This window comes from Nelumbo lutea, chromosome 3, assembly GCF_056320005.1.
Source record: "Nelumbo lutea isolate HS-2025 chromosome 3, American lotus-T2T, whole genome shotgun sequence".
Classification (NCBI taxonomy): Eukaryota; Viridiplantae; Streptophyta; class Magnoliopsida; order Proteales; family Nelumbonaceae; genus Nelumbo; species Nelumbo lutea.
Window position 1 is genome coordinate 30076679 of NC_142686.1, and position 13461 is coordinate 30090139.

General features: G+C 44.1%; 1 protein-coding gene across 1 annotated transcript in view; it reads left to right on the forward strand.

Annotated features, from left to right (window-relative positions):
* The window catches only part of LOC148863963 (uncharacterized), a 45557-nt gene extending 44399 nt beyond the window's left edge, over window positions 1–1158 (forward strand). Inside the window, exons 5-6 of the mRNA XM_088978361.1 lie at window positions 228–395; window positions 498–1158. Of these exons, the coding sequence (XP_088834487.1) occupies window positions 228–395; window positions 498–664 (335 nt within the window). The 3' untranslated portion in view covers window positions 665–1158. The remainder of the gene's footprint in view (window positions 1–227; window positions 396–497) is intronic.
* The last annotated feature ends 12303 nt before the right edge of the window (window positions 1159–13461 follow it).

Here is a 13461-nt window from a genome sequence, read left to right on the forward strand (position 1 = left end):
AACATGCATCATAACAAAGTAGCACATAACCTACCTTTAAACAGATAATGCGAATATGCAATATGCAAGATCTTCCTACACCTATGAAATCATATTTAATCAACTAATTTGATCAAAGAATGATTCTTACCCTACATTTATGGGAAGAAATATATGCCTCCTAAAGTTTTGGAAATGCTAATGTGTTAGTCTTACATGTCATTTAAAAATTATCTGCTAAAATGCAGGAAATTTCAGCTTTACAGAGAGGCTATCAGTGAAATATGCTGGAGCTGCAGCTATGTACTTGGTCTCCAAGAATCTGAAGAAGAAATATAACATAACTGATGAACGTGCAGCATTGTACGAAGCCGCTGAAACATGGGTGGATGCTCTAGATGGTCGGGATTTTCTTGGTCTGTAACTTAACCTCATCTTACTTAATCAGTAGGATATCCACACCAAACTCCTTGTTTTAATCCCAACCTAGTTAACCTGCACATTCTTCATCTCTACAGGTGGCTCCAAGCCTAATTTAGCAGATCTTGCCGTGTTTGGAGTTCTAAGACCCATCAGATACTTGAAGTCTGGTAGAGATATGGTGGATAACACTCGCATTGGTGACTGGTATGCAAGAATGGAAGAAGCCGTTGGAGAGTCTTCAAGGATTAAATCCATAGAGTAGTAGAAGATTTTGCCATTTGCATCCACGATGGTGTTTTATGCCCCAACTATGGGTAGCAGGAGTGATGTCCGATCAAGAACCCTAGAACATGGAGGATAAAATTTTTGCATTCTTTCTCTCACATAAAAGAATTTTGATACATTGAGGGGATCTTTTAGTTTAATATATTTAATTTGTGTTATAACTATTAATTACTTGGGCACTGGGCAGAGTTATATTTAACTCGATTTGAATTTTATGAAGTAAAAGCAATAATACTGTTTCTGATCTGGTTGAAGCCAGGCCATAGATAGGCGTGTAAAGGTCCAGTGGATAATCGTCATGAGACTGGAAATTCAGGGACATTATGATCCATCCAGTTACTATAATAAGGTGTAAACATACATGACATAACATTCAGGAAAGTTTTCTTTGTGGTCTTTAGTTCTCCCATTGATTAATGTATTCCATGTGATTAAATCTTACTATGACATATGACACTTAAATTTTGCTCATGTCACCCAGATATATTTTAGATATATGCATTTAATAATATTTTGTTATTGAATGACAAAATAACATCTCTATGGTTGCTAGTAGGATCCTAATTTGCCCTGTTAATTTATTAGTTTTTTTCTCAAATTCATATTTCTACATAATTTTTTTTTCTTTTTTTGTGGGCTTTTTCTTATGGGTTTGGAGTACTATGGCAAAGGGAATTGGAAGAACATTTCTAAACATTACGTGCTTACTGCTAACTAGAGCATCTACCCACGTTCAAAGTCATGCACAAAGTATTTTTTGGCCTCGAACAATTTGACCATAAAAGGAGAGACGTTAACCAGGCATTATATCACATTTGTAGAGATAGTGCAGCAGTAAGACGAATGCTATGTTGAAATCCTAACTTCAATTTCAACCTTAGCCACCTTTTGTCTTTGCGTCTGTTTGACACATCAGTGCCATGTCAGAAAAAACGGTGTTCCAGGAAATGTCAATATGTTTGGAACTGTTTTTTCATAAAAAAATGGTGTTCTAAGTCATGTTTTGGAAATCAATAAGGCGTGGTTTAGACTTTGGAGCAATGTTGAATTTGATGTTTTATCAGATTGGAGCTTGTTGTTGCCAACGAGAACATGATGTGACAGACGTGGATTTTTTATAATGGATACCACTTTCGGTGCTAAAAACAGATATGGAGCACTGGTACCAAATAGAAGGTGTTGCTGTTGCTCCACGAAACGTCTTACCTGACAGTAACATTTCCAAACAAAAAAAAAAGACATCATTTTCTTAAAAAAACTGTGCTTCCAACCCATACATCAAGAGAACGTGCTGTACTGCAGCATCAATGCCAAACATATACTTAGCCACCTTTAGTACATATCTGTCGGTTGAAATTATTATTTTTATGGTTCAATTTCAGATAGTGCTTTTGAAAGCATGACTTGTGATGAGGCATGGTTACAAGGTCATTGAGTATGCTCTGCAACTTGTACAATTTATTGTACACTTGCCAGAGCAGTTAGGAGAGAATATAAGATTCCTAGTCGCCCTATTTCTCTTGGGCACCTTTCCATCCCATCTTATAAACTGGGGCCTGGATTGGATTTCTTATAGACTTCTCAATTATAGACGTTTTCAATACAAGCTTACCAGGAAGCATTAAATTTTCAGATATATTAGAAGCTTGTTTGGAATGTATGTACCCTAAGAATAAGAAATAATTTCAGTTAATGTGTTTTGATAAACTGAACCATATTAGATAAATTAGTTCATTATAATGAAAGGGGTTGTAAAATTAAACTCATACATGGCCTAGTTTTCTCTTAAAGGTGCATTCGCTGTACTAATATAGAATCACAAGAAGTCAAAAGATGGTTACTGGTGAGATCTTGCTGACTGATGAGTTCCTTTTCCTTGCCTCCCATTTTCTAAGTTTTGGATTGCAATAATCCCCATTACAACCACCCATTTCTGGTGGGAAATTTCTAATAAGTCGAGATTGATGGAAACCATTCTTTTCCATCCCAACCATAATCTGCAATTACTACAATAAAATCCAAGAAAGAAAGAAAAAAAAAAAAGACTGTGCATGACTAGTGGGTTGATTATGAGTCTATAAGTCCTTTTAATACTCCTTTACAGAACCAATTTGCATTGTGAAAACTAAGTTTTGCTTCTCACCAAGAAAAAACCATGGTCACATCATCCAATGGCCGTATGGTTACTCTGTTTTACTTGTTTCTGCTTCTACTGGCAAAAGGGTTGAGTAGTATTTCTGGATTCCCAAACGCGAGTTGCATCGAGAGTGAGCGCGTCGAGCTCTCCTCGAGTTCAGACGAAGTCTTACAAATCCATCGAACTGTCTCTCATCTTGGGTGGGCCATGATTGCTGTGCATGGAAGGGAGTTGAGTGCAGCAAAAGCAATGGTCACGTCCTCAAGTTCCATCTTCGAAACGCTGTTTACTTAAGCGATGACAACGTTGATGATTATTTCGACGCATTCCTGGGTGGTGAGTTAAATCCTTCGTTACTTAGATTGAAACATTTGAATTATTTGGACCTGAGCAGAAATGACTTTAGTGCAACTCATATCCACAATTTCCTTGGCTGGCTCCCTGAAACAGTTGACGTATCTTAACCTCTCTGATGCAAGTTTCCAAGGGAAGGTTCCACCTCAACTGGTTAACCTCTCAAACCTGCAGCGCCTCGATTTCAGTTTTCTTTCAGGAGTAAGGTTTGATGAATTGGATTGGCTGTCTATTCTGTTTTCTCTGTTGTTTCTGGACCTCTCTGGGAATAGTGTTTCTCAGTTAAGTGGGTGGTTTCATGCGATTAACATGCTTCCTTCTCTTCGAGAATTACACTTAAAATATTGCCAACTTCCCCAGTTGCATGTCAATTTTGCATATCTGACTGTCCTTGATCTCGGTGAGAACCAATTTAGTTCCAGAATTCATCTCCGGTTGTTTAATCTTAGCCACCTTGTTAATCTTGATCTGGGTCGGAATCGTGTTCATGGTTCAATTACAGATAATGCTTTTGAAAGCATTCCCTTATAGATCTTGATTTAAGTCATAATGAGTTTGAAGGTGAGATACCAAGCCCATTGAGTATGCTCTGCAACTTGAGCAGTTTAGATTTGTCAAAAAATAAATTTAGGGGAGAAATATCTGGGTTCTTGGAAAATTCCTCCCATTATTGCATTCATGGGTCTAAATTACAGACTTTGAATCTCGGAGGGAACAACTTTACTGGGCACTACTTGCCGGAACATTTAGGACAGTATAAGAATCTTGAACGCATTATTCTTTATTCAAACTCATCTTCTGGCCCAATCCCCATTTCTCTTGGCCAACTTTCAAGACTAAAGTGTTTGATATGTCTAATAATTCCTTGGATGGTTTCATATCTTAAATTCACTTAAATAAGCTCTCAAGAATGAGATATTTAGACACGTCCTCAAATTCAGTTTCACGTGGGTTTCTCCTTTTCAACTCATTGTTATTCTAATGCCATCTTGCAAACTGGGGCCTGGATTTCCTCTGTGGCTCCAAGTGCAAAGGAATTTTTCATATATAGATGTTTCTAACACAGGCTTATCAGGCAATATCTCCAATTGGCTTCAGAACCTCTCCTGTCGTGCTTCCCACATCAATCTCTCAAAAAATTTGCTTTCAGGACACATTCCCTCAAGTATTGGTTATACAATCCCCAACTTGTGGATCTTGGATCTTTCAGATAACAGATTGACTGGTAAAATACCCTCAACAATTTGCAAATTGCAGGAACTGATATTTCTTTGTCTCTCAAAAAATCATTTCCTTGGAGAGCTCCCTCAGTGTCGGGATGTGGATTTTCATTATTTTTGGAAACCAGATTTGTCGAGTAACAAACTATTTGGACGGATTCCAAGTTGGATAAGTTCTCTATATATCCTCACCTCAATACATTTAAGCATAAACAATTTCTCCGGGGAGTTTCCTTCTGCTTTGAAGAATTCATACCGTTTAGAGACTCTTGATCTTGGTGAGAACAAATTCTCTGGGACAATCCCTCCATGGATAGGAATTGAAGGAACCATTCACAGATGAAGTTTCTCAGTCTTCGATCAAATATATTTCACGGATACATTCCACCACAACTTTGCCACCTTCAACTTCTATAAGTAATAGATCTTTCACAAAATAATCTATTGGGAACCATTCCTCCTTGTTTAGCCAATATTCTTAGTGCCATGGTTTTGTTGAATGAAACTAGGGATGATGATTCCATCATTCCATGAGCATGCTTGATCATATTCCCTGGGACTATTATACTGATAATTCTCAGCTAGCGCCGATGTTTTATAGGCATGAAGACAAATTGGCTGGGACTACAAAAGGAATAGAACTCTTGTATACCAAGACACTTCAGCTTGTAACCAGCTTGGACATCTCTAGCAATATTTTAGTCGGAGGGATCCCAGAAGAGCTAACAAATCTTCATGGATTACGAAGTTTAAATGTATCAAGAAACAATTTGACAGGAAAAATACCACAGAATCTCTGGATTTTTCGAGAAACCAGATTTCTGGTCCAATTCCTACAAGCATGTCTACTTTGACTTTTCTAAGTCACCTCAACTTGTCCTTCAACAACCTTTTTGGTCCAATTCCCAGGATTATGTGGACCTCCACTCAAGAGCTGCATAGTAGAAGATGGTGATTTACCTCCAACAAATGCTCCAATGCCAATTGTTAGTGGAAATTGGACCAGAATTTGTAGTTGGGTTTTTGGGAGTTTATGGTGTGTTGTTTTTCAACAAGTCTTGGGGGTATGCATACTTCCATTTTCTTGACAAAATCTGCAACAAAGTTGTAGTAGCAGTGGCAGTATATGGGGCTAAGCTGAAGAAAATATGCAGAAGCGAAGATGGAGAATAAGGTGCACTCAAGTATCGCTTCGTTCGCCTAGGCCCTGTTTGGCAACATTTTGTGAGAGTGTTTCTATTGTTTTCGGTGTTTTTGCGGAACAAAATGTGTTTGGCAAAAAAAAAAAGAAATGAGCCATTCCCACATGAGAACAACACCCAAAGAATGCACTCTTTGGAAGGGGAAAACCTATGATGTGGAAAAGATATGGTATGGGAAGAGTTTTGACCAATCAAAACCCACCTATGAATTTTGATAAATAACCCCTGATTAGCTGGGTACGGATGTAGTAAGCACGTTAGGTGAGCACATTAAGTTAGCACTTAATAGCGTGCTGACATTTGACCCAGCTAAAGCGCCTTGCATCCAAACTCCAAACGTTTTGTTCTTCCTTAGTTATTATTTATTATTTTAATATTTGTGTTAAAAATAAAAAAACCAAAAATCAAAAAGGAAAACCTGTCCCATTAATGCGTGGTCTCTCTATCTCCAATTTATTTATTCTTTTAATATTTGTGTTAAAAATAAAAAACAAAATAACCAAAAAGGAAAACCTGTCACATTAATGCGTCGGTCTCTCCATCTCCAACCTTTTGCCATTTAGGGTTCTTCCACACCTCTGTACATTCAGTGCCATTGCAACTGGTTACTTGGGGCAGTAGTTCTTCAAGTCCTCACCTGCGATTTCATCTCAAGAAACCCAATCATCCAACCTCAAGAAACCCATTCATCCAATCTCTAGCCATCATATTTCTCATTCGCGGGTTCTGAACTTCTCCCACCTCTGCACCTTCAACAGTTGCAACTAGTTGGTTGGGGTAACAGTTCTTGAAGCCCTCACCTGCGATTTCATCTCAAGAAACCCATCCATCAAATCTCAGGTGACTATAGTCTATCATCGCTATATATGCTTTACGGTTTCAATTTATCTCCCACTTTCATTTCTTTAGGGATTTCATAAACAACATGGGATTTCAAACAAAGCGCAAATTCCTGATTTTCTGGAATGGTTTTGTTGGATTTTTGTGGGATTTTCTCTGTAACCATAAGTTCAAACCATGATATATTGATTGGAAATGTAGATTATGTTACTGATCATTCGCGGTATGGATCGACCCTCCCCATCTTGTTGCAAAGGTAATGGTGGGAGATCATCTATGAGGTATGTTCTTTACCACTTATTTTTCTTTTAGTTGAAACTTAGTGATTTAATCCCTTTTAATTTGGTTGGAAGAGTCCTATAAAGATGGTTTTCTCTGCTTGATTACTGCTAATGCATTTGGACTTGTTTTGACATTAGACTACAAGGGTAAGTGTCAAAAAGAATAAACATTCATTTACCTATCAAAAAAGAAACTTTCGTTTTGGTCCATTTGCAATTTTGTTGTTTAAGTTGAAATATTTATTCAATTTGGAAAGCGGCGTTGTTGCAACTGTATTTGGAGCTATTGGGTTTCTTGGGCGTTATGTTATTCAACAGCTTGGTAAGATTGGGTTTAACATACTTATTAACTAGTTTGGTCTGGAATCATCTACAATGGTCCTTGATGGTGCGTAATCCGGCTGGTCTTAGCTGTCAATGACCTTGTCTCCGATTGGAGCAACATGGAGCTTGAAACGGGGAAGATGAGGAATCTCCGAGGAGGAACCCGGTGAGATTGCTCCGAAGCTCAAGTTATTATTCTCTTGAAGGCAAGATAAAACCAGATGGCACAAAGTTCACATACCTTGTTCTTCGGGGGGGAGCAAGGAGCCTTTTATAGCCACCTCGCGCACTCACTCCGAGGCTTCTGCCAGTTCGGGTGTCATCTCCTCTACTGGGACAGAACTGCCACTACTCCTTGTCGAAGCCGTCTCTGTAACTGGAGATGGCGGGGTCGGGTGGTGGTGGCAGGTGGCTGTTGTAATGCGGCTGTCAAGCGTCAGATCCCAAGTCAGTCAGGTGCGCCACCCCTGGATACGGACTCCTTCGGTGTCAGGTACGGTTTGTTTAGTTCGTTGTCCTGGGCGAGGTGCTGGAGTGGTGTGCGAGGCGAAGTCTTGAGTTCGGAGAGAGGTGTGGCCCGAACTGCCATGGGGCAGGCCAGTTCGGGTTGTTGCCCTTTGTCTTCATAAGGCTCGGGGCCTAAGAGAGAGCTCGGGCTTCGTACTGGGAGTTCGGGCCCCTTGCGGAGAGTTTGGACTACTGGTTCCCCCCTTCGGAACTAGCGCTTTGGCGAGCTATTATGCCGAGCTGTTGCTTTTACCACGTGTTGAGTGATTATGAGGTCGGGCCAAATTTCTATTCATCAATTGCCCTCCACTCCTCGTGCTAAAGGTCTTGCCCTGGCGCAAGGAGTTCGCGAGGTGGCGGATAGATTTGTCTCGTACTTCGAATTGGTTGAGTGATAACGCGAGGCGCGTTGCTAGGATTCTTTTGGGTTTCTCGAGCGCCCAAAAGACGGGAGATGTGCTGATCTTCCAGCAAATGCTGACTGACATGACAACGCGTGCCTTATTTCAAAATTCAAAAAACACGCCACTGGGAGACGTGATAGCGCACGCCTTATTTCAAAATTCAAAAAGCGCGCCGCTAGGAGATGTAACAGCGGACGTCTTTTCAAATTTGAAAACGTGCCGCCACCGCCTTTAATGTGAGGAGATGTGCGGTCAGTTCTGAGAGACGTGTGGCCAGTCACGTCTTGGTCTCAGGAGACGTGCGGTCAGCGCGACTGCGGGCCGTCGATTTGGCTTTGATCTGAGCCGTTGATTCTTGGTTACTGCGGGTATAAATATTGGGGGACCTCAGTTGCTTTTGTCACTTCTGCGTCTTTGCTTCTTGAGCTCGCGTCTAAGCTTTAGTTCGCATTCAAGGTTTTTTGCTCGTGTTCTAGTTTTCGTAGTTTGTTCAAGCCTTTTTCCGGGTGAGTACTTTCCTGGAATCCATCTTTTTTCCTCGATGTCTAGCTCAGATAGCTCAGACGGTTCTTCAAGTGGGTCAGATGTAGGTTCTATGAACCGAGTTGCGTCCCCTGGTGGTCCTAGCGAACCGGAGGTAGAGCTCGAGGAAGAGTTCGAACCCGTAGGCCGAGTCACCTTGGGTAGTTTGGCGTCCACCTCTCGTCGAGGTCGGATGTTAGACAAGTTTGGTCCCTCGACCATGACGCCTGAGGGGCTTCAATCCCTTATTATCTATTACAACTTGCCTGGGGACTACGCCTACTTCATACCTTCGGGTAGCTTTCCTTGGGAACACGGTCCTGAAGAGATCGTGATATTCCGGGAGCAGCTCGTTGCGGGGCTGCGACTACCTTTCCACCCCCTTCTTGTTGAGGTCATGAACCACTTCGGCGTTACTGTCGGCTAGCTTCACCCGAACTCCATTCGTAACTTGGTGGGGACAATCTCCATATTTTGCGAATAGCGCTTTCCTTTATACTTGGAGATATTCTCTTCTATTTTAATGCTTAAGAAGCAAGAGGGTCCCCTTCCCGGGCATAGGCAGACGTATTACCTGTCTCTTCGCCCGGTTTTAAACTCTTACACGAACTTCCCAACAAGGTCCCGACGTGGAAGCGGGACTACTTCGGGGTGCGAAGTGTACTAGGGTGGCCATTTTAGACCGGGTGGGGGATGGCCGCCCCTGACTCCGGTGTTACACTTGATAAAGAGACAGTGAAGGGCCTCTGACAATGGGCACGACTTGGGCTAAAATGCCATCAGTATCTAACGGAGGCCAAGCTTATTGCGGTCGGCCTGAGTTCGGGTAGGTTCCTTGCTTAGAGGTTTCTTTTTTTTTTTTTATGCCAAACTCTTTTTTGTAGGTGTAATGGACTTAGAAAGGACTTGTGGTGGGCACCTGTTTCAAGGCATGAAGAGGAGGAAGCGAGTCACCAAGCGAACTCGTGCTTGTTGAGAGGTACCAGACTACCCGTCAGAGGATCCGCCCAGGGAGCTCGAGGTGGCTTCTCCAATGCAAGAAGCGGCAGGGGCCCCTTATGTCGAGACTACTTACATGGGGGCTCCCGCCTACTCTGGGTCCGCTTATACATGAGCTGGGCCCTCAGGCTTAGGAGCCCAAGGGGAATTCAAGAGCATGTTATTGCCGAACTACGCTTTTCAGAAGAGTAGGGAGGCCACCTTCCCTGAGGAGGTCGCGGCGTGGATCGATCTTCCTTTGAATCAGGTGGCCTGTCGTGCTGCCACTCATGCCATGGTGGTGAGTCAGATTTCTTGTCGAACTCTTTTGCTTTTATCCCTCTTGTTGCCGTTCTTCTGATCACTTGTTCTTTCCTTTTAGTAGGTGAACTCTTCTATCCATGCCTTGGCGGCCCAGGTGGAAAGGAGCTCGAGGCAGGTGCGAGCTGCCGAAGAGGCTCTCCGTGCTGCTAAGGCGGCTGCCCGTGCTGCTGAGGCGGCTGCCCGCGCTGCTGAGGTGGCTACTCGCGTTGCACAGACCAGGCAAGCGAGGTCTCAGAGAGATGCCGAGGCCATGGGAGTAGTGGTGAAGCACATGGCAGACCTGAGGTTGGATCTGCAGCATCAGGTTGAATACCTTTAGGAGGATATTAGGGAGAGGACACTGATCTTTTCTCAAGGCATCGAAGATGCCAAGAAGAAGGCCGTTGATGAGTACGTCACCTCGCTGCACTTTAATGACCTGATGGTGGACTCGTACAAAAGGGGTTTTAAACTGAGTCAGTGGATGATCTGGAACACGTACCCCGAGCTCGATGGCCAACGCTGCTGATGGCGAGCCAGATTCCGAGGGCAAGGCAAGACCTTCGGGTATCGTTGAAGTGCCTTCTGATAATGAAGAAGTAGCTCCGAGCCTGTGAAATGTAATTTTTTTTGTTTGAAATGTACACTCCCTTATTTTGAAATGGAATGACTTTTCTTTTGGTTAAGTGTTGGTTGTTCTTTATCTCGAACTGACCGTATTTGCCGAACTGCCCATATGCCCGATCTGTTTCTTGCCCGGGTTACTGCACTCGCACGACCTGTTTTGATGTTTAATACTTAGTCTCTGAGATTCCGATGTCCCTACTAGTTAGTTGTTTCTGCTTCGCCTGAGCCTTTGGCCGACACTTTTCTTTGCTTGCCTATGCCGAGGTTCCTTCGTTAGCTCGGTATCCAAGTCCTTAGGCTCTGGTAGCGATTTTGTCTACTTCGCTTGGTGGTCTATAGGTAGTATCGCCTTAAGTTGACGATGTTCCACGCTCAGGTACTTGTTTGCCCTCTAAGGTTTCGAGTTCGTATGCCCCCCCCCCCGAGCGCTCTCTTTACTCTGTAGGGCCCTTTCCAATTTGGTCCAAGTTTGCCCACGTTGGGTTTGGGCACCATGATCTTACGGAGAACCAGGTCGCCGATGTGGAAGCTCCGCTTCTTTACTCTGGCATTGTAGTACCGAGCTACTTTTTGCTGGTAGGCCACTGTCTGAATGTGCGCGAGGTCTATTACCTCATCCAGTAGGTCGAGGTTAGTACATAACTCATCTCCGTTTGTCTGATCGTCATATGCTTCTAGTCGCAGTGTAGGTATTTCGATTTCCGTCGGGATTACCACTCCAGTGCCATAGGTGAGGTTAAAGGGGGTCTCTCCCGTGGCGGTTTTTTCCGTAGTTCGGTGAGCCCATAGAACACTTGGTAGCTCGTCCGCCCATAACCCGTTAGCTCGGTCTAGTCGTGCTTTCAGTCCGCGGATGATGGCTCTATTCATTACTTCTGTCTGACCATTTGCTTGCGGGTGTGCGACCGATGTGAAGTTCTGACGAATTCCCACATCCGGGCACCATTCTTGGAACTTGATATCCTCGAACTGCTTGCCGTTATCGGAGATCAGTACCCAAGGTAGCCCGAAGTGACATACTATATTCTTCCAAAAGAAGTTCTGTATGTTTCGAGCTATAACTGTTACTAGAGGTTTAGCTTTTATCAATTTTGTGAAGTAATCTACTGCCACCACTAGGAATTTTCTCCCACCTGTTGCTGGCCGGAATGGCCCCAGGAGGTCGATGCCCCATTGTGCAAAGGGCCATGGACTGGTGAGGTACTTGAGGTCGGAAGCAGGTTGATGGTGGATATTGGCATGCTTCTGACACTTGTCGCATTTTCTGACGAGCTCGACAGCTTCTGCCTTCATCGTTGGCCAGTAGTATCCTTGTCGAAGTGCCTTTTGGGCGAGGGCTCTGCCCCCCAGGTGTCTGCCGCATAGACCTTCATGAGTGTCGCGGAGTATGAGCTCGGCTTCGGCATGTCGCAAGCAACGCAGGTAGGGGAGTGTGTAGGACCATCGGTACAACCGTTTGCCTATTATGACGTATTTGGCTGCCTAGTGCTGCACCCTCTTGGCTGCATTGTGGTCCACAGGGAGGGTTCCATCTAGCAAGAAGCTCGCGAGTGGGTCAATCCAGCTCGACTCTGCTTCAAGGACGGGAGCGACCTCCTCTACCCCACCAAGAATGCTAGGCCGAGGTAAGTCCTCTATGTACACGATTCTCATGGTGTTGTGACTCGTGCTGGCTAACCGGGACAGGGCGTCAGCCTCAGTGTTCTCTAACCTCGGGTTTTGCCTGATGAAGTGTGACTGGAAGTTGAGCAGAGCCTCCTTTACTTTCGCCAAGTATGCGATCATAGAGAGCTCGCGTGCTTCGTATTCGCCCGTAACCTGGTTGACCACGAGTTGGGAATCACTGCAGATAACTATGTGCTTTGCTCTTACCTTTTGTGCTAGGCTCAGCCCGGCTATCAGAGCCTCATACTCTGCCTCGTTGTTGGATGTTGCGAACTCAAAGCGTAGTGCATATTCAAATTTTGTGCCACCCGGGCCGCGTAGGACTATTCCAGCCCCGCTGCCCTGCTGGTTCGAGGAGCCATCTACATGAAGGATCCATGGCTCCTCATCCCAGTTCACGTTTGGCCTAACCAAGAGAGATGCCACACTGGCTGCTACTTTACAGGGTTCAGACTCTATTGGCTTGGGAGCTCCGGGCCCACCCGAATTGGGGATCTCGGTCTCCACTGATCCAGGGGCTTCGAGGCTGAATGTGCACTCAGCGATAAAATCTGCTAAGGCTTGGGCCTTAATAGTAGTTCATGGCTTATACTGTAGGTCGTAGTCGATGGGATCGATGGCCCACTTCGTCAGCCGACCGGAAACCTCGGGTTTGAGTAAGACTTGCCTCAGAGGTTTGTCAGTCAAGACGATGACGGTGTGAGCCTGGAAATAAGGGCGGAGTTTTCAAGCTGGAATTACCAGTGCGTATGCTAGCTTTTCTATCTGTAGGTATCTCGTCTCTGCTCCCTGCAGAATTTTACTAACATAATAGACGGGCCGCTGGACCCGATCTACTTCTTTTATTAGTACCGAACTGACCGCCTCGTTGCTTGCTGAGAGGTACAGTTCTAAGACCTCGCCCTCTTCGGGCCTGGCTAAGATTGGCACAGTAGCGAGGTAGCTCTTTAGCTCGTCGAACGCGAGCTGATAGTCTCGGGTCCATTCGAACCCTTTGCCTTTGATCGCCTTAAAGAAAGGCAGACAACGGTCTGCCGATTTGGACATGATGCGGCTTAGAGTAGCTATACGGCCGTTTAGCCTCTGAACTTCTTTTACTTTTTGGGGTGGTCTCATATCTAGGATGGCCTTTATTTTGTCCGGGTTGGCCTCAATATTGTGCCGGTTGACAATGTACCTTAGGAACTTACCCGAGGTGACACCGAAGATACATTTGTTGGGGTTCAGTTTCATGATAAATTGATGCAGAATTTGGATGAGAGAATCTAAGTCTTGTATTAATTCCTATGAGAATTGTCTTGACGACCATGTCGTCTACATAACATTCTATTTTCGTGCCAATTGAGGGCCGAAACAGCTTATTTACAAGTCTTTGAAGGTCGCCCTAGCATTCTTCAGTCCGAAGGGCAT